At 47.4% G+C, this 25,448-nt stretch overlaps 1 protein-coding gene across 4 annotated transcripts in view; it reads right to left on the reverse strand.

Moving 5' to 3' along the window:
* Positions 1 to 25,448, reverse strand: part of ASB3 (ankyrin repeat and SOCS box containing 3) — a 90,590-nt gene that overhangs the window by 18,807 nt on the left and 46,335 nt on the right. For all 4 annotated transcript variants that reach the window (XM_038751109.1, XM_038751106.1, XM_038751108.1 and 1 more), the window contains 5 exons: positions 22,778 to 22,936; positions 10,729 to 10,841; positions 8,819 to 8,954; positions 2,501 to 2,678; positions 362 to 559 (listed from right to left, as the gene is read on the reverse strand). In XM_038751109.1, coding sequence (XP_038607037.1) covers positions 362 to 559; positions 2,501 to 2,678; positions 8,819 to 8,954; positions 10,729 to 10,841; positions 22,778 to 22,936 — 784 coding nt within the window. The remainder of the gene's footprint in view (positions 1 to 361; positions 560 to 2,500; positions 2,679 to 8,818; positions 8,955 to 10,728; positions 10,842 to 22,777; positions 22,937 to 25,448) is intronic.

Raw genomic sequence — 25,448 nt, forward strand, 5'->3', positions numbered from 1 at the left:
AGGACATTCCTCTAGACTGTGTGTCCCTTGTGGGCAGGGAACGTGTCTGGTTGTTGTTAAATCGTACTCTCCCAAGCGCTCGGTTCAGTGCTTTGCACACGGTAAGCGCTCTATAAATACGACTGAATGAACGAATGAATGACTGAATGACAGAGACCACTTCTACTACCACCACTGCCCTCTTCCAGGTGCTTAGCACAGTACTACGCGTAGGGCAGGCGTTCAGTAAACAGCAACCCCCGACCGACAGATTTAGAGCACGTTTGAGGAAACGAGCCTTCTGTTTGGATCGTCCGAGAGCTTCCCTCAGAAAACCCACCCAACAGGGATGAGAAAACAAAAAGAATCGCAGGGTACGTACTCTCTCTGGAAAGCCATGCACAGGGGAGACAGGCACCCGAAGATGAGGCACTTCTGGGCGTTGGGACTGTAGCCGCTCTTTAGCAACCTTTCCACGCACTCCCGGTGACCACCAAACACAGCCGAGTACACGGGGCTCACTTTGCTCGCTCCTGTATCGCAGATCCGATCGGTAATCGGAATGAGCAAGTCCAGGATCCTGCAAATGCACAGGTTCGGAAATGGACTGAACCCTTCTCGGTTCCCGGAAAAGCAAGAGCCGCTTTTCAATCGAGCGATGGCATTTACTGGGCGCTTACTGTGGGAAGAGGGCTGTATTAAGCGCTCGGGAGGGGTCAGGGTAACCGAGTTGGTCGACGCTTTCTCCGCCTGCAGGGAATCGAGAGTAGCTGGGACGCGGTGGGGTCTAGTGGAAAGAGCACGGAAGCCACGTGACTTAGTGGATAGAGCCCGGGCCTGGTAATCAATCAATCAATCAATCAATCGTATTTATTGAGCTCTTACTGTGTGCAGACCACTGTACTAAGCGCTTGGGAAGTACAAGTTGGCAACATATAGAGACAGTCCCTACCCAACAGTGGGCTCAGAAGGTCCTAGGTTCGCCTCCTGGCTCCACCACATGTCTGCTGTGTGGCCTTGGACAAGTCACTTCACTTTTCTGGGCCTCAGTTACCTCATCTGCAAAATGGGGATTAAGAGCGTGAGCCCCATGGGGTTCAGGGGCTGTGTCCAACCTGTGTCCAACCTGACTAACTTGTATACACCCCAGTGCTCAGAACAGTGCTTGGCCCATAGCAAGCGCTTAACAAGTACCATAATTATTATCTGGGAGTCAGGAGACCCAGGTTCTAGTTCTGAACTGCTCTGTGCTATAAACCTTCTCTGGGCTCCATATTCCTTAAATGGAAAGTGTGGATAAGATATTGGCTTCTCCCTTTTCTACAGAGATGTTGTGAGGGTAAAAGCCAATGATTCACATAAACACGTTTTGGGAAAATTAAAAGTGTTATCCCGTGTTATTATTTCAGGGTCACCCAGATCTTTCTAAAGGGCTGAGGGTATTCCAGATTCTTGGGCGGACCTCTATATCCACCTGCATTTCTCCCCTCCATGAAAAGCACATTTAAAAGCTTCTCATATTTTCCCCATCAAACTTATGTACCGATAAGTTGGTCTCGTACAATAGTTTGTCGAGTGTCCAACCGAATCTAGTGAAAGAGAATTCCCTTTCCTACAAAAAAGAACCAGAGGAAAACGCTTCCTTTTTCAGAATGTGTCTACCAACTGTTAGACTGTACTCTCCCAGAGCTTAGTACAATGTTCTGCACATAGTAAGTTTCAACAGAGAAGCAGTGTTGCTTAGTGGAAAGAGCCCGGGCTTGGGAGTCAGAGGTTGTGGGTTCTCATCCCGGCTCCGCCACTTGTCAACTGTGCGACACTGGGCAAGTCACTTCACTTCTCTGGGCCTCAGTTCCCTCATCTGTAAAATGGGAATTAAGACCGTGAGCCCCACGTGGGACAACCTGATAACCTTGTATCTATCCCAGCGCTTAGAATGGTGCTTGGCACGTAGTAAGTGCTTAACAAATACCATCATCACCATCATCAATAAACATCATTCTGTGATCGATTTTTCCCTCAGGGAATGAAACCTGCTTACTACTAAGATTGTGAGCCACAAGTGGGAGAGGGACTGTGTTCTACCTGATTAACTTGTAACTCCCTCAGTGCCCCCAGGGCCTGGAACAGTCCTTGATATATAGTAAGCATTTAACAAATAATAATAATAATAATGATAATAATAATAATAGTGGTGCATTCTCGTTTGACTGGGGCTCTAGAAAACTACTCCACTCCTTCCTTTCCCACCTTCGGTGAAGGGAAGGGAGAAAGGGTAGGGAGAAAGGGAAAGGAAAAGGGGAAGGGAAAGGGGAAGGAGAAGGGAAAGGGGAAGGAGAAGGGAAAGGGAAAGGAGAAGGGAAAAGGGAAGGGAAAGGGGAAGGAGAAGGGAAAAGGGAAGGGAAAGGGGAAGGAGAAGGGAAAGGGGAAGGAGAAGGGAAAGGGGAAGGAGAAGGGAAAAGGAAAGGGAAAGGGAAAGGGAAAAGAAAGCCCGGCCTCCTCAGCTCTTCGGACGACCTACTTGACGTGGCCCATTTGAGCGGCTGCATGAATGGGCAACTGCCATTTTTCTGCATTACAGTAGAGATTGGGGTCAGCTCCCTTAGCCAGCAGCACCTCCACGCACTTTTGGAGACCCTCCTGTGAGGCGATGAAAAGCGGTGTGGCTTTGTCCGAGGCTTGGCAATTGACGTTGGCTCCTGGGTCAAAGCACAGCATGGAAGAAAGGGACCAGTGTTTGAAGCAACACACACACACAAACTCTCTGTCTGTCTCTCTCTCTCTGTCTCTCTCTCCCCCCACCCCCGACCCCTGCACGGCCAAATTAAAAAATTAACCGCCAGATGCCTGTTGGGAAAATATTCCAGCACCGAATGCTGCAAACTTATTTGCTCATCATTTTGTTTGCTTACACTCTTTCACTGATGTAGCAACCCGAGGGAATCTCACCAGAGGAGTCATCTTGAAACCGTAAGAACGATCTCATCCGTTGAAGAACTCATTGCCCCCCTTCCAATCCAATCCCCAAAATAACCTTTTGCAGATCATGAGACCATTTAAGAAGATAAAAGAGAATGGACACGTAAGACTGAAAGTCTTTTTGACAGCTCCTCGCTTGGCGTGGAGTCTGAGGATTGGAATCATGAGCTCTTAAAGATACGACTAACCAATGCCAGCTAAGGTGGATGAAAAGGTAATAATTAAAGTGCATCGGTGGAAATGGAAGTAATAATAATAATCGTGGTATTCATTAAGCGCTTACTATATGCCAACCACTGTTCTAAGCACTGGGGTAGATACAGGGTAATCAGGTTGTCCCACGTGGGGCTCACACTTTTAATCCCTGTTTTACAGATGAGGTAACTGAGGCCCAGAGAAGTGAAGTGACTTGCCCAAAGTCACACAGCAGACCGGTGGCGGAGCTGGGATTAGAACTCATGCCCTCTGACTCCCAAGCCCGGGCTCTTTCCACTAAGCCACACTGCTTCTCTAACATGAACATGAAACAGTAACAAGTAACATGAAATCACTCCTTAACCAGATTTTGTCTGAATGATACAGCGGGACCCTCGTGGAACAGTCTTGGTTTCCCCACTCTGGGGGGAAGAGGGGGTGTGAAAGGACCTTTTCAAGGTGGGGGACAATCAGTGGCCCTACAGACCTTGGGCAAGTCACTTCACTTCTCTGTGCCTCAGTTCCCTCATCTGTCATTTGTGCCCCACAAAGGTCTCCCCCTTCTAGACTGTGAGCCCGCTGTTGGGTAGGGACCGTCTCTATATGTTGCCAACTTGGACTTCCCAAGCGCTTAGTACAGTGCTCTGCACACAGTAAGCGCTCAATAAATACGAATGAATGAATGAATGAATGACAGGGACTGTGTCCAACTCAATTTGCTGGAATCCACCCCAGCGCTTAGTACACTGCTTGGCACATTGTAAGCGCTTAACAAATACCATCATCATCATCATCAGAGCCTGGCACTGACTCGTGCTTCTGATCCGCAGGATTACGGCGGGATCCTCTATTACTCTATTTATTTATTTTATTTGTACATATTTATTCTATTTATTTTATTTTGTTAATATGTTTGGTTTTGTTGTCTGCCTCCCCCTTCTAGACTGTGAGCCCGCTGTTGGGTAGGGACCATCTCTATATGTTGCCAACTTGTACTTCCCAAGCGCTTAGTACAGTGCTCTGCACACAGTAAGCGCTCAATAAATACGATTGAATGAATGAATGAGTGATCCCCAGTTACGGCGAGAGAGGCGGGTGGCATTTGGCTAAAAACTCAGATGGGCACTTCCCCGTGCAGGAAGCCACGACAAACTCAACCACCCCGGGAAAGATCCAAGTCAATGTGACCTAGTGGTTAGATCCGGGCCTAGTGGCAGAAGGACCTGGGGTCTCATCCCGGCTCTGCCACTTGTCTGCTGGGGGACCTTGGGCAAGTCACTTCACTTCTCTGGGCCTCAGTTTCCTCATCTGGAAAATGGGGATTAAGACTGTGAGCCCCACGTGGGACAGGGCCTGTGTCCAACCTGATTAGCTCGTGTCTACCCCAGTGCTTAGTACAGTGCTTGGTACATAGGAATTGCTTAACATATACCACCAAAAAAAAATGCTTGGAGGAAGATGGAATGAGTGTGTGTGACGGAGGAAGTTTGAGCTTCATTCATTCATTCATTCATTCAGTCGTATTTATTGAGCGCTTACTGTGTGCAGAGCACTGTACTAAGCGCTTGAAAGTACAAATTGGCAACATATAGCAGCGTGGCTCAGTGGAAAGAGCATGGGCTTTGGAGTCAGAGTTCAAGGGCTCAAATCCCAGCTCCGCCACTTGTCAGCTGTGTGACTCTGGGCAAGTCACTTCACTTCTCTGGGCCTCACTTCCCTCATCTGTAAAATGGGGATGAAGACTGTGAGCCCCACGTGGGACAACCTCATCACCTTGTATCAGACTACCTTGTATCAGACTACCTTGTAGTCTTCTAGACTGTGAGCCCACTGTTGGGTAGGGACTGTCTCTATATGTTGCCAACTTGGACTTCCCAAGCGCTTAGTACAGTGCTCTGCACACAGTAAGCGCTCAATAAATCATCATCAATCGTATTTATTGAGCACTTACTATGTGCAGAGCACTGTACTAAGCGCTTGGGAAGTACAAATTGGCAACATATACAGTCCCTACCCAACAGTGGGCTCACAGATTGATTGATTGTATCTACCCCAGCGCTTAGGAGAGTGCTTGGCACCTAGTAAGCAAATAACAAAATACCAACATTATTATTATTATTATTATATAGAGGCAGTCCCTACCCAACAACGGGCTCACAGTCTAGAAGGGGAACCTTCTAGAACCTCCTCCTCAGCTGGCTGTTTCCTTGACTGCCCGCTGATGACAGATAATCTCATAATCACAATATAAACCCCACAAAGAGCAAGCACTCAAAGAGCAGCCCTTTAAAGGATGCTCCGATCCAGAAAACACACCCACATCCCCCAGCAAAATATGCACAAGCATTACCTAACAAGTCAATCAAGCCCTACAATAATCTTGCACCCAAGGAAGTCGGAGTCACTCAACTCCCTACAAGAGAAGACAGTCCCATCATTCGACTTCCTCCCTTCAAGGCCCTACTGAGAGCTCACCTCCTCCAGGAGGCCTTCCCAGACTGAGCCCCTTCCTTCCTCTCCTCCTCGTCCCCCTTTCCATCCCCCCATCTTACCTCTTTCCCTTCCCCACAGCACCTGTATATATGCATATATGTTTGTACATATTTATTACTCTATTTATTTATTTATTTTACTTGTACATATCTATTCTATTTATTTTATTTTGTTAGTATGTTTGGTTTTGTTCTCCGTCTCCCCCTTCTAGACTGTGAGCCCACTGTTGGGTAGGGACTGTCTCTATATGTTGCCAATTTGTACTTCCCAAGCGCTTAGTACAGTGCTCTGCACATAGTAAGCGCTCAATAAATACGATTGATGATGATGACATGCCAATAATCTCGGCCCAGCCAATTAGTAGCCGTGCTTTCCATTACGTTTAATAATATGTTCTTAAGAACAAGGCCCACAAACATCGGAGCCAACGCTTTCATTTACCCTCTAGACTGTAAGTTTGTTCTGGGCAGGGAACGTGTCTGCTAAGCAGCACGGTGTAGAGGATGGACCACAGGCCTGGGCGTCAGAAGGTCATGGGTTCTAATCCCGGCTCCGCCACAAGTCTGTTGTGTGACCATGGGCCAGTCGCTTTGCTTCTCTGGGCCTCAGTTACCTCGCCTGTAAAATGGGGATTGAGTCGGGGAGCCCCACGGGAGACAGGGACTGTGTCCAACCCGATTTGCTTGTGTCCACCCCAGCGCTTCGTACAATGCTTGGCACATAGTGAGCTCTTAACAAATACTATTATTATTAATTCTGTTGTAGTGTACTCTACCAAACACTTATTAAAGTGCTCTCCATGTAGTAAGCACTCACTAAATACCACTGATTGACTGATTGTCTGTCTCCCCCTTTTAGACTGTGAGCCCACTGTTGGGTAGGGACTGTCTCTATATGTTGCCAACTTGGACTTCCCAAGCGCTTAGTACAGTGCCCTGCACACAGTAAGCGCTCAATAAATACGATTGATGATGATGATGATGATTGATAGAGAAGCAGCGTGGCTTAGTGGCAAGAGCCCAGGCTTGGGAATCAGAGGATGTGGGTTCTAATCCTAGCTCTGCCACCTGTCCGCTATATGACTTTGGACAAGTCACTTCACTCCTCTGTGCCTCAGTTACGTCATCTGTATATATGTATATATGTTTGTACATATTTATTACTCTATTTATTTTACTTGTACATATCTATTCTATTTATTTTATTTTGTTAATATGTTTGATTTCGTTCTCTGTCTCCCCCTTTCAGACTGTGAGCCCATTGTTGGGTAGGGACTGTCTCTACACGTTGCCAACTTGGACTTGTACTCTGCACACAGTAAGCGCTCAATAAATACGATTGATAATAATAATGATGGCATTTATTAAGCGCTTACTATGTGCAACGCACTGTTCTAAGCGCTGGGGAGGTTACAAGGTGACCAGGTTGTCCCACATGGGGCTCACAGTTTTAATCCCCATTTTACAGATGAGGTAACTGAGGCCCAGAGAAGTGAAGTGACTTGCCCAAAGTCACACAGCTGACAAGTGGCAGAGCTGGGATTTGAACCCACGACCTCTGCCTCCAAAGCCCAGGCTCTTTTCCACTGAGCCACGCTGCTTCTCTGCTACGATTGATTGATTGATTGATTTGTAAAACGGGGATTAAAAGTGTGAGCCCCACGTGGGACAACCTGCTAATCTTGTACCCAACCCAGCACTTAGAACAGTGCTCAGCACATAGTAAGCGCTTAATGAATACCACCATTATTATTATTAATTTACCACGTGAAGCTTTTACCCCCTGGTTTCAGCCCGGTCCCGGGGCCCTCCTGGACGGAGCAGTTGGGCTTAATGAATACCACCATTATTATTATTAATTTACCATGTGAAGCTTTTACCCCCTGGTTTCGGCCCAGTCCCAAGGCCCTCCTGGACGGAGCGGTTGGGCTTAATGAATACCACCATTATTATTATTAATTTACCACGTGAAGCTTTTACCCCCTGGTTTCGGCCCGGTCGCAGGGCCCTCCTGGACGGAGCAGTTGGGCTTAATGAATACCACCATTATTATTATTAATTTACCACGTGAAGCTTTTACCCCCTGGTTTCGGCCCGGTCGCAGGGCCCTCCTGGACGGAGCAGTTGGGCTTAATGAATACCACCATTATTATTATTAATTTACCACGTGAAGCTTTTACCCCCTGGTTTCGGCCCGGTCCCGGGGCCCTCCTGGATGGAGAAGTTGGGCTTGATGAATACCACCATTATTATTATTAATTTACCACGTGAAGCTTCTACCCCCTGGTTTCGGCCCGGTCCCGGGGCCCTCCTGGACGGAGCAGTTGGGCTTAATGAATACCACCATTATTATTATTAATTTACCACGTGAAGCTTTTACCCCCTGGTTTCGGCCCAGTCGCAGGGCCCTCCTGGACGGAGCAGTTGGGCTTAATGAATACCACCATTATTATTATTAATTTACCACATGAAGCTTTTACCCCCTGGTTTCGGCCCGGTCCCGGGGCCCTCCTGGACGGAGCAGTTGGGCTTAATGAATACCACCATTATTATTATTAATTTACCACGTGAAGCTTTTACCCCCTGGTTTCGGCCCGGTCGCAGGGCCCTCCTGGACGGAGCAGTTGGGCTTAATGAATACCACCATTATTATTATTAATTTACCACGTGAAGCTTTTACCCCCTGGTTTCGGCCCGGTCCCGGGGCCCTCCTGGACGGAGAAGTTGGGCTTAATGAATACCACCATTATTATTATTAATTTACCACGTGAAGCTTTTACCCCCTGGTTTCGGCCCAGTCCCAGGGCCCTCCTGGACGGAGCGGTTGGGCTTAATGAATACCACTATTATTATTACTAATTTACCACGTGAAGCTTTTACGCCCTGGTTTCGGCCCGGTCCCAGGGCCCTCCTGGACGGAGAAGTTGGGCTTAATGAATACCACCATTATTATTATTAATTTACCACGTGAAGCTTTTACCCCCTGGTTTCGGCCCGGTCCCGGGGCCCTCCTGGACGGAGCAGTTGGGCTTAATGAATACCACCATTATTATTATTAATTTACCACGTGAAGCTTTTACCCCCCGGTCCCAGGGCCTTCCTGGACGGAGCAGTTGGGAGTCAGACAAGGCCCGGAAGCACCGCACGGATCGGGGGAAAAGGAGGGAACGTACCATACTCAATCAGCAGGCTCAGACTCTCCAGCTTGCCATACTGAGCAGCCACGAACAGAGGGGTGATGCCAAAGTCATCCTGGCACTCCACATTCACCCCCTTTTCGAGAAGGAATTTTATCATCTCCATGTTTTCCTGCAAGACGGCTTTAGGTTGGACAAGAAAAGAGCTCGGGGAGAGGGAGAGAGGGACGGGGGAAAGGATGGGGGAGGGAGAGGGGAAGGAGAAAAAGGGGAGAAGGGGGAGAGGGAGACTATGCCCAACCTGATTAGCTTGTATCCACCCAGTGCTTAGTACAGTTCCTGGCACACAGAAAGAGCTTAAGTGCTTAGTACAGTGCTCTGCACACAGTAAGCGCTCAATAAATACAATTGAAAAGAGCTGAATACCATTAATAAATTTTTAAAATTAGCATCTTAGACCTTCTGCAGGTTGGAAAAAAATATTTCAGAAGGATCTAATCAACTACCCAAGGAAAGAGAAAAAAAAAAATACCATTTGAAGACAAGTGTCATCCAACAAAAATGGCCACTGCTTACAACTTCTTTACAGCTCCAAAATCTTACCCGGTGACTTAAATAGACAAGCAGGGCTATAAATACACTAAACCAGGCTTTAAATGCTTGGATAATCAGTGTTGCCTAGTGGATAGAGTACGGGCCTGGGATTTAGGAGGACCTGGGTACTAATCCCAGCTCTGCCACATGTCTGCTGTGTGACCTTGGGCCAGTCACTTCACTTCTCTGGGCCTCTGTTCTCTCATCTGCCAAATGGGGATAAGAATGTGAGCCCCATGTGGGACAAGAACTGCGTCCTAATCTGATTAACTTGTACCTGTCCCAGCGCTTAAAACAGTGCTTGGCCTACAATAACTGCTTAACAAGTATCAGCAGCGTGGCTCAGTGGAAACAGCCTGGGCTTTGGAGTCAGAGGTCGCGAATTCAAATCCCTGCTCTGCCAATTGTCAGCTGTGTGACTTTGGGCAAGTCATTTAACTTCTCTGTGCCTCAGTTACCTCATCTGTAAAATGGGGATGAAGACTGCGAGCCCCCCATGGGACAACCTGCTCACCTTGAAACCTCCCCAGCGCTTTGAACAGTGCTTTGCACATAGTAAGCACTTAATAAATGCCATTATTATTATTGTTATTATTATGGTACTTAGTGGTGGTGGTATTATTATAGTAAGTGCGTAACAAGTACTATTACTACTATCATTATTATCTTTTAGACTGTGAGCCCACTGTTGGGTAGGGACTGTCTCTATATGTTGCCAACCTGTACTTCCCAAGCGCTCAGTACAGTGCTCTGCACACAGTAAGCGCTCAATAAATGTGCTCAATAAGTGCTCGAGAAGCAGCGTGGCTGAGAAGCAGCGTGGCTCAGTGGAAAGAGCCCGGGCTTTGGCGTCAGAGGTCACGGGTTCAAATCCCGGCTCCTCCCCTTGGCAGCTGTGTGACTTTGGGCAAGTCACTTCACTTCTCTGGGCCTCAGTTCCCTCATCTGGAAAATGGGGATGAAGACGGTGAGCCCCACGTGGGACAACCTGATCACCTTGTAAATTCTCCAGCGCTTAGAACAGTGCTCTGCACATAGTAAGCGCTTAATAAATGCCATTTAAAATAAATAAATAAATAAATACGATTGATTATTATTATTATTATGGTACTTGTTGTGGTTATTATTATTGTTATTATTATTAAACCTTCCCTCAAGCCCAGCACACACACTTAACTGCTCAAGCCTTGAGCTTCTTCCGAATGACCACTGGCATTTCGACTGCCTTGCCGGGGCGAGGCCGGCCGGCATAAATCAGCCACGGGTGGACAGCGGAAGCCGTCCGGAGCCGTCCGCTGGAAAGGAAGACCCCCGCCGTTCCCGTGCAGGTGAAGAGGGACCGCGGAAGGTACCTGGAAAACAGCCTGGTGCAGGGAATTCCAGCCGCACATGGAATGAGAGCCGTTGACATCCGCCCCGTGCTCGGCCAGGAGTTTCGCCACCTCCGTGTGCCCGTTCTCCACGGCTGCCAACGGTCAGTCAGTCCGTCAGGTCATCGGATTTACTGAGTGCAGAGCACTGTACTGAGCGCTTGGGAGCATCCATTACAGTAAACAGACCCATTCCCTGCCCAAGGAGGAAGTGGATTCTCCCGCCTGACACCTACCAAGGGCTGGGAGACTCAGTCGTATTTATTGAGCGCTTACCGTGCGCAGAGCATTGTACTAACTGCTTGGGGACAATAGAACGGACACATTCCCTGCCCACAGAGAGCTTAGAGTCTAGAGCGGGAGATGGACATTAATAGAAAGAAAGAAATGACAGGGAGGGACAGACATATTTATTACTCTATTTATTTATGTATTTATTTTACTTGTACATTTCTATCCTATTTATTTTATTTTGTTGGTATGTTTGGTTCTGTTCTCTGTCTCCCCCTTTTAGCCTGTGAGCCCACTGTTGGGTAGGGACTGTCTCTATGTGTTGCCAATTTGTACTTCCCAAGCGCTTAGTACAGTGCTCTGCACATAGTAAGCGCTCAATAAATACGATTGATTGATTGATTGATTTTACTTGTACATATCTATTCTATTTATTTTATTTTGTTAGTACGTTTGGTTTTGTTCTCTGTCTCCCCCTTTTAGACTGGGAGCCCACTGTTGGGGAGGGACTGTCTCTAGATGTTGCCAATTTGTACTTCCCAAGTGCTTAGTACAGTGCTCTGCACACCGTAAGCGCTCAATAAATACGATCGATTGATTGATTGAAGTGCTGTGGGGTTGGGCGGGGGGGGACGAATAAATGGAGCAAGTCAGAGAGACGCAGAAGGGAGCAGAAGCAGAGGAAAGGAAGGGTTAGTGAGGGACGGCCTCTCGGAGGAGATGGGCCTTCTTCAAGCACTTAGTACAGTGCCCTGCACATAGTCAGCGCTCAATAAATATGATTGATTGATTCAATAAGGCTTTGAAGGGGGTGGGGGAGAGCCAGGGAAGAAGCGGCGTGGGCTAGTGGGCAGAGCCTGACCCTGGGAGTCAGATGGACCTTTTTTTATGAGACAGGGGATTGCTTTCAAACCACCAGTGAGCTGTTTAGTACATGCCTGCTTATGTTGCTCGTAACCTTGTCCCTGGCTGGAATTCCCTCCTCCTATTTTTTAAGTGCTTATTGTGTGCCAGGCACTGTAATGAGCGCTGGGGGTAGATATAAGCTAATCAGGTTGGATAGGCCTTCCTAGACTGAGCCCCTCTTTTCCTCTCCTCCTCCTCCTCCCCATCGCCGCCCCCCGCCCTACCCCCTTCTCCTCCCCACAGCACTTGTGTATATTTGTATAAATATATTACTGTATTTTATTAATCACGTGCATATAGCTATAATTCCATTTATTTTGATGATATTGACACCTTTCTACATGCTTTGTTCTGTTGTCTGTCTCCCCCCGTCTAGACTGTGAGCCCGTTGTTGGGTAGGGGGAAGCAGCGTGGCTCAGTGGAAAGAGCCCGGGCTTTGGAGTCGCAGGTCATGGGTTCAAATCCCGGCTCTGACACTTGTCAGCTGTGCGACCTTGGGCAAGTCACTTCACTTCTCTGGGCCTCAGTTCCCTCATCTGGAAAATGGGGATGAAGACTGTGAGCCCCACGTGGGACAACCTGATCACCTTGTATCCCCCCCAGCGCTTAGAACAGTGCTTTGCACATAGTAAGCGCTTAACAAATACCATCATTATTATTATTATTATTTATATGTTGCCGATTTGTAATAATACTAATAATAATGATGATGATGGTGTTTGTTAAGCGCTTACTCTGTGCAAAGCACTGTTCTAAGCGCTGGGGGGGGGGAGGTTACAAGGTGATCAGGTTGTCCCACGGGGGGCTCGCAGTCTTAATCCCCATTTTATAGATGAGGTAACTGAGGCACAGAGAAGTGAAGTGACTTGCCCAAAGTCACACAGCTGACAAGGGGAGGAGCCGGGATTTGAATCCATACCTCTGACTCCAAAGCCCGGGTTCTTTCCGCTGAGCCACGCTGCTTCTCTAAGCGCTTTGTACTTCCCAAGCGCTTAGTACAGTGCTCTGTACATAGTAAGCGCTCAATAAATACAACTGAATGTAGTCCATGTCCCACAAGGGGCTCACAGCCTTAACCCCCTTGTGGGATTGCCGAAGCAAACAGAATACAAAGAAATGCCCATATGCATTGAAGGGCTGGGGAATTAAATTAAATTCTTAAGTACGAAAGGGGGCTGTTGGGTTGCTCTGACAAGGTGTTGGGAATTAAAGAATTCTTCCAAGGACTTAACACAGTACACTGCACTCAATAAATACTCTTGGTAGTACTGGAGAAGGAGAGATTTCAGGAGGGCTTTGAAGATGGAGAAGGTTGTCGCCCGGCAGATTTAAAGCAGCGTGGCCTAGTTCCAGCGCTTAGAACGGTGCCCCAGCGCTTAGAACAGTGCCTTGCACATAGTAAGCGCTTAATAAATGCCATTATTATTATAGTGGACAGAGCCCGGGCCTGGGCGATTATTATTATTATCCCGTCTCTGCCCCTGGTCTGCTGTGTGACTTTGTGCGAGTCACTTCCCTTCTCTGTGCCCCTGTTACCTCATCTGTCAAATCAATCAATCAATCAATCAATCGTATTTATTGAGCGCTTACTATGTGCAGAGCACTGTACTAAGCGCTTGGGAAGTACAAATTGGCAATACATAGAGACAGTCCCTACCCAACAGTGGGCTCACAGGTCTAAAAGGGGGAGACAGAGAACAGAACCAAACATACCAACAAAATAAAATAAATAGGATAGAAATGTACAAGTAAAATAAATAAATAAATAAATAAATAGAGTAATAAATATGTACAACCATATATACATATATACAGTAAAATGGGGATTAAGACTGTGGGCTCCATGTGAGCCATGGACTGTGTCCAACCTGATTAGCCTGTATCTACCCCAGCACTCAGTACAGTGGCTGGTACATAGTAAGCACTTAACAAATAACATGGAAAAAAAAAAGTGGGAGGGAATTCCAGCCAGGGACCAGGGTGGGAGCAAAAGGAAATCCACAACATAACTCTAAACAGCTCACTGGTGGTTTGAAAGCAATTCTGCGGCTTCCAAATCAATCAACCAATCAATCAATGAAAAGGCCCTGAAAATCAGGATGAATTCAGCATCTCTGTTTCACCTACTTATTTTTTACTATAGTTTCCAAATGCTATCAACATTTGGATTTACCACATAACTTCCTTCTTCCCTAGCACGGCTCGGTGGAAAGAGCCCGGGCTTTGGAGTCAGAGGTCGTGGGTTCAAATCCCGGCTCCGCCACTTGTCAGCTGTGTGACTTTGGGCAAGTCACTTCACTTCTCTGGGCCTCAGTTCCCTCATCTGTAAAATGGGGATTAAGACTGTAAGCCCACCGTGGGACAACCTGATCACCTTGTAACCTCCTCAGCACTTAGAACAGTGCTTTGCACATAGTATAAGCGCTTAATAAATGCCATTATTATTATTATTATTATTATTATTATTCCCTGGTGGTTTCCACCATTTGCAATGAGACCAAAGTAGCTCACCCATTCCCATATATATATATTTATATCCATCCTTCGCACTTTTTTATGGTATTTTTTAAGCACTTACTATATGCCAGGAACTGTACTAAGTACTAGGGTAGAGACAAGCTAATCGGGTCGGACACAGCCCGTCTCACACGGGGCTCAGTCTTAATCTTAAGAGAAGCAGCGTGGCTCAGTGGAAAGAGCCCGGGCTTTGGAGTCAGAGGTCATGGGTTCAAATCCCGGCTCTGCCACTTGTCAGCTGTGTGACTATGGGCAAGTCACTTCACTTCTCTATGCCTCAGTTACCTCATCTGTAAAATGGAGATTAAGTCTGTGAGCCCCCCGGGGGACAACCTGATCACCTTGTAACCTCCAGCGCTTGGAACGGTGCTTTGCACATAGTAAGCGCTTAATAAATGCCATTAAAAAAAAAAATCCCCATTTTACAGACAGACAACCGAGGCCCAGAGAAGCCAAGTGACTCGCCCGAGGCCTTCCCAGACTGAGCCCCTTCCTTCCTCTCCCCCTCGTCCCCTCTCCATCCCCCCAATCTTACCTCCTTCCCTTCCCCACAGCACCTGTATATATGTATATATGTTGGTACATATTTATTACTCTATTGATTGATTTATTTATTTTACTTGTACATATCTATTCTATTTATTTTATTTTGTTAGTATGTTTGGTTTTGTTCTCTGTCTCCCCCTTTTAGACTGTGAGCCCACTGGTGGGTAGGGACTGTCTCTATATGTTGCCAATTTGTACTTCCCAAGCGCTTAGTACAGTGCTCTGCACATAGTAAGCGCTCAATAAATATGATTGATGATGATGACACACAGCAGACAAGTGGCAGCGCCGGGATTAGAACCCAGGGCCTCCAACTCCCGTTTAGGCCACGCCGCTTCTCCTCCTGTGGAGCCGAGAGGGAGGTCGATCCAGGTCGAGCGGAAAGAAATTCTGGCAACGGCTCTTTACTCCACGCTGATAAAGTGAATCGAGAGACGTCGAGACCCTGCGTGAAACTTCTTCGGTTCCCGTCATCGCAATTCAGTTGCCTTCCATTATGTTCTTCCCCTTTCTCCTTCCGAAGTTCCAACTCCGGGCAGTTTTGCTAAATTATGGGAAGAAGCTGTGACTCTCACCAGCGGAAAAGCACCGAAAATCTGCGTGTTCGCTGTAACCGCCCGACTTAATTTCTTTGGGGGCCGTAGTTCTGGGACTGAAGTCTAATTAAGTTCCACCGCCGAGAGCGGTGTCGAAAGCACCCCCGAGCAAATGCCAGGAAATTCAGAAGTTTCTTCCTTCGGTGGATATTTATGGGCCTTTCAGCTGAAGCTTCAGCTGAAATAGCTATTACTCTATTTATTTATTTATTTTATTTGTACATATCTATTCTATTTATTTTATTTTGTTAGTATGTTCGGTTTTGTTCTCTGTCTCCCCCTTTTAGACTGTGAGCCCACTGTTGGGTGGGGACTGTCTCTATATTTTGCCAATTTGTACATCCCAAGTGCTTAGTACAGTGCTCTGCACATAGTAAGCGCTCAATAAATACGATTGATGATGATGATGATGATGATGATGATGAAACGATGTGTTTCTCCAGCCGTGGCTAAGAGTCCGCCGTTCCCTTTGGCAACCACATTAACTGAGCCGGGATCGCTATACACGAGGTTGGCTCGGGCTGAGAGGGGGCATTGAAGGAGTGTGGCCTAGTGGCTAGAGCAGCAGGTTAGAGAAGCGGCATGGCTCAGTGGAAAGAGCAGGGGCTTTGGAGTCAGAGGTCATGGGTTCGAATCCCGACCCCACCAACTGTCAGCTGTGTGACTTTGGGCAAGTCACTTCACTTCTCTGGGCCTCAGTAACCTCATCTATAAAATGGGGATGAAGAGTGTGAGCCCCTGTGGGACAACCTGATCACCTTGTAACCTCCCCAGCGCTTAGAACAGTGCTTTGCACATAGTAAGTGCTTAATAAATGTCATTATTATTATTATTATTATTATTATCATTATTATTAGAGCATGGGCTTGGGAGCCAGAGAAACCGGGTTCTAATCCCAGCTCTGTCGTTTGTCCGCTGTGTGTGACCTAGGGCTAGTCACTTCACTTCTCTCGGCCTCAGTTCCCTCATCTACAAAATGGGGATTCACTAGATTCTTTTAGATTCCAACTTGTACTTCCCAAGCGCTTAGTACAGTGCTCTGCACACAGTAAGCGCTCAATAAATACGATTGATGATGATGATGATGATACCTGTGTTGCCTCCTACTTGGAATGGGAGCCCCGTGGAGGATCTGATTAGCTTGTATCTACCCCAGTGCTTAGTCCAGTGCTCTGCACACAGTAAGCGCTCAATAAATACGACTGAATGAATGGATGATGTGCTTAACAAATACTATAATTACATTATTACTAGTTTTATCATCATTATTATGCCTCCCTTGACATCAGACCTTAAGGTACGTAGCATCCGCCATCCGTAACTTTCTCTCTGGTAACCAATTATGAACCTCACCTCTACATACCCATCTACACTTTCCCAGCACTTAGTACAGTGCACACAGTAAGCGCTTATTGTTTTTCATGGTATTTGTTAAGCGCTTACTACGTGCCAGGAACCGTACTACGCGCTGGGGCAGATACACGATAATCAGGTCGGACACAGTCCCCGTCCCATGTGGGCTCACAGTCCCCATCCCTATTTTCCGGATGAGGCAACTGAGGCCCAGAGAACTAAAGTGACTTGCCCAAGGTCACCCAACAGACAACTGATGGAGGCGGGATTAGAACCCAGGTCCTTCTGACTTCGAGGCCCCAGCTCTTTCCACTAGGCCAAGCTGCTTCTCCCAGATGATCCCGATTTGGGAGCAGAGGTGGCCCCGGCCGGGGACAGCAGCGGGGGTGACAGGTCTCACGGCCCTCTCAGCTGTGAACTCCCTCATTTACTAATTCCAACTCTCTGACCAGTCTTGAGCGGTTCCAAAATGGTAGCACTCTGGCCTATTAGCTCTTCGATGCCCGTCTCAAGCAAGTCACTTCACCTCCCTGGGCCTCAGTTCCCTCATTATTATTATGGTATCTGTTAAGTGCCTACTATATGCCACGCACTGTTCTAAGCGCTGAGGTACATACAAGGTCATCATCATCATCAATCGTATTTATTGAGTGCTTACTATGTGCACAGCACTGTACTAAGCGCTTGGGAAGTACAAATTGGCAACATATAGAGACAGTCCCTACCCAACAGTGGGCTCACAGTCTACAAGGGGGAGACAGAGAACAAAACCAAACATACTAACAAAATAAAATAAATAGAATAGATAGGTACAAGTAAAATAAATAGAGTAATAAATATGTACAACCATATATACATATATACAGGTGCTGTGGGGAAGGGAAAGAGGTAAGATGAGGGGGATGGAGAGGGGGACGAGGGGGAGAGGAAGGAAGGGGCTCAGTCTGGGAAGGCCTCCTGGAGGAGGTGAGCTCTCAGCAGGGCCTTGAAGGGAGGAAGAGAGCGAGCTTGGCGGATGGGCAGAGGGATTGGGGGCATTCCAGGCCCGGGGGATGACGTGCGCCGGGGGTCGAGGGCGGGACAGGCGAGAACGAGGTACGGGGAGGAGATTAGTGGCGGAGGAGCGGAGGGTGCGGGCTGGGCTGGAGAAGGACAGAAGGGAGGTGAGTTAGGAGGGGGCCAGGGGATGGATGGACAGCCTTGAAGCCCAGGGAGAGGAGTTTCTGCCTGATGCGCAGATTGACTGGTAGCCACTGGAGATTTTTGAGGAAGGGAGTAATATGCCCAGAGCGTTTCTGGACAAAGATAATCCGGGCAGCAGCATGAAGTATGGTCATCAGGTTGTCCCATGTGGGGCTCACAGTCTTAATCCCCATTTTCCAGATGAGCCCACTGTTGGGTAGGGACTGTCTCTACATGTTGCCAACTTGTACTTCCCAAGCGCTTAGTCCAGTGCTCTGTACACAGTAAGCGCTCAATAAATACGATTGATTGATTGATTTTCCAGATGAGGAGACTGAGGCTCAGAGAAGTTAGGCGACTTGCCCAAGGTCATACAGCAGACAAGTGGCAGAGCCACGGTTAGAACCCCCGTCCTCTGACTCCATTCATTCATTCATTCATTCAGTCGTATTTATTGAGCGCTTACTGTGTGCAGAGCACTGTACTAAGCGCTTGGGAAGTACAAGTCGGCAACATATAGAGACAGTCCCTACCCAACAGCGGGCTCACAGTCTAGAAGGGGGAGACGGACAACAAAACAAAACATATTAACAAAATAAAATAAATAGGATAGTATATATGTACAAGTAAAATAGAGTAATAAATCTGTACAAACATATATACAGGTGCTGTGGGGAGGGGAAGGAGGTAGGGCGGGGAGGAGGGGGAGAAGAAGGAGAGGGCTCAGTCTGGGAAGGCCTCCTAAGCCCGGGCTCTATCTGTAAAACGGGGATGAAGATTGAGCCCACTGTTGGGTAGGGACTGTCTCTATATGTTGCCAACTTGTACTTCCCAAGCGCTTAGTACAGTGCTCTGCACCCAGTAAGCGCTCAATAAATACGATTGATGATGAAGATGATGATTGGGAGCCCCATGAGGGACAGGGACTGTGTCCAACCTGACAACGCTGCATCTATCCCAGCTCTTGGTAGAGTGCCCGGAGCATAGTAAGCACTTGACAAATACCAATTAACAAAACAGAGAGATGTAGTGAAAACAGGTACTTCGGAAGTACTGAGTGTACCTGGAGAAAGCTTATTCATTCATTCATTCAATCGTATTTATTGAGCACTTACTGTGTGCAAAGCACTGTACTAAGCGCTTGGGAAGTACGAGTCGGCAACATATAGAGACGGTCCCTACCCAACAACGGGCTTACAGTCTAAAAGAGGGAGACAGACTTATGCCTATTGGCGATTTATACTCCCAAATAAATCTCAGCCAAGGGCTCTGAACTGCTCTGAAAAGTGCTCCTAGCCCGACTCCTTTAATCAGTACAAAATGAAGGCGTGCCCACCCACCCAATCAATCGTATTTATTGAGCGCTTACTGTGTGCAGAGCACTGTACTAAGCGCTTGGGAAGTCCAAGTTGGCAACATATAGAGACGGTCCCTACCCAACAGTGGGCTCACAGTCTAAAAGGGGGAGACACCCACCCATATAATAATAATAATAATGGCATTTATTAAGCGCTTACTATGTGCAAAGCACTGTTCTAAGCGCTGGGGAGGTTACAAGGTGATCAAGTTGTCCCACATGGGGCTCACAGTCTTAGTCTCCATTTTACAGATGAGGTAACTGAGGCACAGAGAAGTTAAGTGACTTGCCCAAAGTCACACAGCTGACAATTGGCGGAGCCGGGGTTTGAACCCATGACCTCTGACTCCAAAGCCCGGGCTCTTTTCCACTGAGCCACGCTGCTTCATATGTGTGTGTGCCGACAAAACACAAGACTGCTAATCCCCAAATCACTGCCAACGTTAGTGGCCTGCATTACTAAGAAATCTGGGAGACAGATTTAATTTAAGGAGAACCCATCCCTGAACGGTAAGTCTTTTACGAAGACACGTAGGGAAAGTCTGGCCCCAGAGAATGAGCCGTTCGACACGCTCCGCGCCAAAAACGCACCATGGGGAGCTGGGTTTTACATCTCTCCACTAAAAATAGTTTCTCTCACGCAGCCATTCGCGTTTTTGCCCACCAGCCGATTTGAGAAACGCCGCGGTCGGCGAGGCTGTAATGACGGTACAAGGCGCAGGTTGTCCACCTCCTCGATATTTTTAGGAAGGCTGCCGAAATGTGTTGACTCCTCTACAAGGTCACCAAGCCGGCTTTCCACCGACTTGAAAGGAGCCAGGTTAGACCGCCCAGCTGGCCTCCGGCCTAACGTCTTTGGAGAAGCAACGTTTTCACGGGACGTCGGCCGTCTGCATCCCGGCTCCGAGACTTCCTTTCTTGGCAGGAGCCCCCGTCGCCGCGTGAGCGAGTCGGTCCCATCTGCGGCCGAGCTTTCCGGCCCCGGGCTTACACTGACATCTTCTGGAACCAGAAATGAAGCTTTTCGAAAAGGACTCCAGCTTTTTCGGGGGGACCGCTTTTGGTAGCGTGGCTAATTTGTTCCGCACCCTCCGGGGGTTTCTGCCAGTTGCGGGTAGGCGGACGGGATTTCCGGGATGGCTTTTGACGTTCCAGGTTTTCCTAGCGCAGCTGGAGAACTGTGAGCCCTTGGGGAAACCCGGACTTTTCTCCGCAGGTTTAAGGCCTTCTTTCCGTCGAAGGATTCCCGATCGTGCGGAGGTAAGCTTGGGGGGGGTCTTTCTTCTGGAGGTCACGAATCAACATGTTCTAACCAATCCTCGCTGGTTCCTCAGAGCGGCTTCACGGAGATTCTCCGCTGCCAACTTGCCAACTTGTACTTCCCAAGCGCTTAGTACAGTGCTCTGCACACAGTAAGCGCTCAATATGATTGATGATGATTCTCGTTCTATGGGGTCGGGGGCTTGATCCTGTCTCCCCGCCCACCCCAGGACTGTAAGCTCGTTGTGGGCAGGGAACATGTCTGCCAACTCTGTAGTATTGTACTCTCCCAAGCACTTGGTACGGTGCCCTGTGCATGGGTAAGTACTCGAATAAATACAGAGGATGAGGGGGAGGAGAAGAAGGTGGGGAAGAGGAGGAGGCAGAGAAAGAGGAGGAGGAGAAGGAGAAAGGAAGAGGAGGAGCAGGAGGAAGAGAAGGAGAAGAAAAGAGGAGGAGGAGAAGAAGGAGAAAAAGGAGGAGAAGGAGAAGGAGGAGGAAGAGAAAGAGGAAGAGGAGAAAGAGGAGGAGAAGAAGGAGGAGGAGAAGATGAGGAAGAGGAGGAGGGAGGGAAATGCCTTCATCCCCTCCTTCCCTCCCATAGCTGTCAACATAGGTAAAACCTTCCTAAGAGCCCCTTCCTCACTTAATTCCCCACTCCCCAAAACCGTTGACGCACAGGCCGGAGAGTCTGAGGACCTGGGTTCCAATCCCGGCTCTGCCACTTGACTGCTGTGTAACCCTGAGCTACTCTCCACACTTCTCTGTTCTTCGGTTTCCTCATCCATAAAGCGAGGATTCAATACCTGTCCTCCCTCTCCCTTAAACTGGGGGCCCCATACGGGATAGGGACTGCGTCAGTTCTGACTGCGCCATACCTACCGCGTTGCTTACCACAGGGCTTGGGACGTAAAGCCCGGAGGGACTCCCCGCAAACCTCTTGGGGCATTCTGCAAAACACCCCTCTGCGTAATTCAATGCTAAACCAGAATTTTAAACTAACAGTCACATTAGTTAAATAACAAAGCTGGTTTTACTCCATGATACTCTCTCTCTGTCTCTGTCTCTCTCTCTATGGTATTCGTTAAGCGCTTACTATATGCCAAGCACTGTTCTAAGCGCTGGGGTAGATACAAGATTATCCCAGATTATCAGGTTGTCCCACGTGGGGCGCCCAGTCTTAAATCCCCATTTTCCAGATGAGGTAACTGAGGCACAGAGAAGTGAAGTGACTTGCCCAAAGTCACACAGCTGACAAGTGGTGGAGCTGGGATTAGAACCCATGACCTCTGACTCCAAAGCCCGGGATCTTTCCACTGAGCCACGCTGCTTCTCCGGTGAAATTGAATGAATGAATGAATACCACAGGACGCTGCTTTGCATTGGATCTCTGGATTGATAGTTAATTGTCTAAGGGCAACGGCTATTTTACGGCAGGAAACCTGTTCCTTCATTTCCAACATTAATTAATGAAAACCGAAATCGGAATGGGCAGTTGACGAAGCTATTACTCATCTAGACATATTACATATCTATTCTATTTATTTTATTTTGTTAGTATGTTTGGTTTTGTTCTGTGTCTCCCCCTTTTAGACTGTGAGCCCACTGTTGAGTAGGGACTGTCTCTATATGTTGCCAATTTGTACTTCCCAAGCGCTTAGTACAGTGCTCTGCACATAGTAAGTGCTCAATAAATACAATTGATGATGATGATCTAGACTGTTAGCTCGCCGTAGGCAGGAAATGCACCTGTTATATTGTTCTACTGTACCTTCCCAAGTGCTTAGTACAGTGCTCTGCACACTGTAAGCGCTCAATAAATACGATTGACTGACTGACTCCATGTGAACGCACATAAACAGACTTAGATTTCGGCTTCCTTTGGGGGCCTAAAAACACACTGAACGTGATAGAGGAAGCCCACTGTTGGGTAGGGACTGTCTCTATATGTTGCCAACTTGTACTTTCCAAGCGCTTAGTACAGTGCTCTGCACACAGTAAGCGCTCAATAAATACGATTGATTGATTGATAGAGGAAGGAGAACCTTGAACCTGTTTCAGACTGTCACAAAGCTCGCCTCACCTAAAAATAACGGAGTGGTTTCCTCTAAGGTGAACGAATTCGCATCAGCCCCAGCTTCTAACAGAATCCTGACGATCTCCAAGTGTCCTCGAATCGTAGCGAGATGCAACGCGCAAGACCCCTCAAACGTCTTTGTTTTAATGTATTTTTCCGATGGATCTGTGGAGGGAAAAAGAAAGAGAGAGAGAGACACTTAGATGAAATACCAGTCATTCATCTTAACCTAAAGAGTCAAAAAAAAAAAAAAATGTTCATCTTGGCCAAGAGAGTATGCATAAAAATGCAATGGCTTTAATGTCAAATGTGCAAAAACTTAATTCTGCAACAATTACAGACAAAGATAGATCGGTTAACGAGTTGGAAAAGGTCACTTGTGGGCAATATCTTTAGCATGACCCCTTTTCACGATCGATACCTCGGAAGAAATTCAAACTATCACTTTCCTCTGTTGTAGTAACTACAGAAATGGCATTTACCGAGCGCGTTCTGAAGGCAAGACCTTCTATTAACCGCTCGAGAAGTACGCCCGATGAGGACTTTGTGTCCGACCTCAAAATAGAAGCCAATTGGAAGCACGTCCCAAAATTCAAGTTCATTTTGTTTTTTCATCGCTGCAGCCGAGCGCCTAACAAATAGCTGTCAAGTGACGCCCATCGCCTCTGTGGCAAACTTTTCCAGAAGTTAGCAGTGGATTGGACTAAATAAGAAACTGATAAATCATCCAACCTCCAACCTCACCTCACTGATTCCCCAGTCCATCCCAGCCCGCACACTCTGCTTTTTGAGTGTCAGCTTACTCACCGTGCCCCGATCTCATCTATCTTACCGCCGACTGCACACAGTAAGCGCTCAATAAATACGATTGATTGATTGATTGATTGATTGATTGACTGGTTATTAGGCTAAGAATCAATCACGGGGTTGAAGCAGCAGAGCTCAAATTTCATGCTTATTTCATGAACTCAACACAGGAAGATCATTATATGTGTATACATATATGTGTATACGTTTGTACATATTTACTACTCTATTTATTTTACTTGTACATATATTCTATTTATTTTATTTTGTTAGTATGTTTGGTTTTGTTCTCTGTCTCCCCCTTTTAGACTGTGAGCCCACTGTTGGGTAGGGACTGTCTCTAGATGTTGCCAACTTGTACTTCCCAAGCGCTTAGTACAGTGCTCTGCACATAGTAAGCACTCAATAAATAAGATTGATTGATTGATTGATTGATTGATTGACCTCTTTCCCACATCCTCCCCCTGGCCTGGAATTCCCTCCCCCTCCGTATACGCCAGATCACCCCTCTGCCCACCTTCAGAGCATTACTAACATCACGTCTCTTCCAAGTGCCAACTTGTACTTCCCAATCGCTTAGTACAGTGCTCTGCACACAGTAAGCGCTCAATAAATACGATTGATTGATTGATTGATTCCCTGACGAAGCCCTCTTTTTCTCAACTCCCTCTCCCTTCTGCATCATCTCCGCCCTTGGATCTGTGACCTTGGGACAATTTGCTCTTCGCCCACCCCCAACCCCTACACATCTTTCAATTAGATAATATAAATGACTTAATCGTCCATGTACCTTTGGGCAAGTCACTTAACTTCTCTGTGCCTCAGTTACCTCATCTGTAAAATGGGGATTAAAACTGTGAGCCCCCCGTGGGACAACTTAATCACCTTGGAACCTCCCCAGCGCTTAGAACAGTGCTTTGCACATAGTAACCACTTAACAAATGCCATCATTATTATTATGATTATTATTATTAACGTCCGTCTCCCGCTCTAGACTTTAAACTCGTTAACGGGCTGTGAACGCAGCTGCTAATTCTGTTGCACTGTCCTCTCCCCACCGCTTAGGACAGTGAGCTGCACATAATAACTTGTACATATCTATTCTATTTATTTTATTTTGTTAGTATGTTTGGTTTTGTTCTCTGCCTCCCCCTTTTAGACTGTGAGCTCACTGTTGGGTAGGGACTGTCTCTGGATGTTGCCAATTTGTACTTCCCAAGCGCTTAGTACAGTGCTCTGCACATAGTAAGCGCTCAATAAATGATTGATGATGATAATAAGTGCTCAACAAATAACCACTGACTGACTGATTGATTCCTGCCCAGCAATCACCTGCTGCAGAAACCCCGGCCGCTGAGACCTTGAGAGACACTGCCACGCGCCGCTCCTTCCTGGAAATCTTTAATTTCAATTTTTCTTTGGCCTTCCCTCAGCTTGCCCAAAGGGCGCCAGCAGACCGTGAGCCCGTTGTTGCGTAGGGACCGTCTCTATATGTTGCCGACTTGAACTTCCCAAGCGCTTAGTCCAGTGCTCTGCACACAATAAAGCGCTCAATAAACAGAGAATCAGCGTGGCTCAGTGGAAAGAGCCCGGGCTTTGGAGTCAGAGGTCATGGGTTCAAATCCCGGCTCCGCCACTTGTCTGCTGGGTGACTTTGGGCAAGTCACTTCACTTCTCTGGGCCTCAGTGACTTCATCTGTAAAATGGGGATTAAGACTGTGAGCCCCCCGTGGGACAACCTAATCACCTTGTGAACTCCCCAGCGCTTAGAACAGTGCTTTGCACATAGTAAGCGCTTAATTAAAAAAAATGCCAAATAAATACGATTGAATGAATGAAGGAAGGAAGCAGGAACTCTGGCTATCCTGGG

Source organism: Tachyglossus aculeatus, chromosome 9 (assembly GCF_015852505.1).
Source record: "Tachyglossus aculeatus isolate mTacAcu1 chromosome 9, mTacAcu1.pri, whole genome shotgun sequence".
NCBI classification, from domain to species: domain Eukaryota; kingdom Metazoa; phylum Chordata; class Mammalia; order Monotremata; family Tachyglossidae; genus Tachyglossus; species Tachyglossus aculeatus.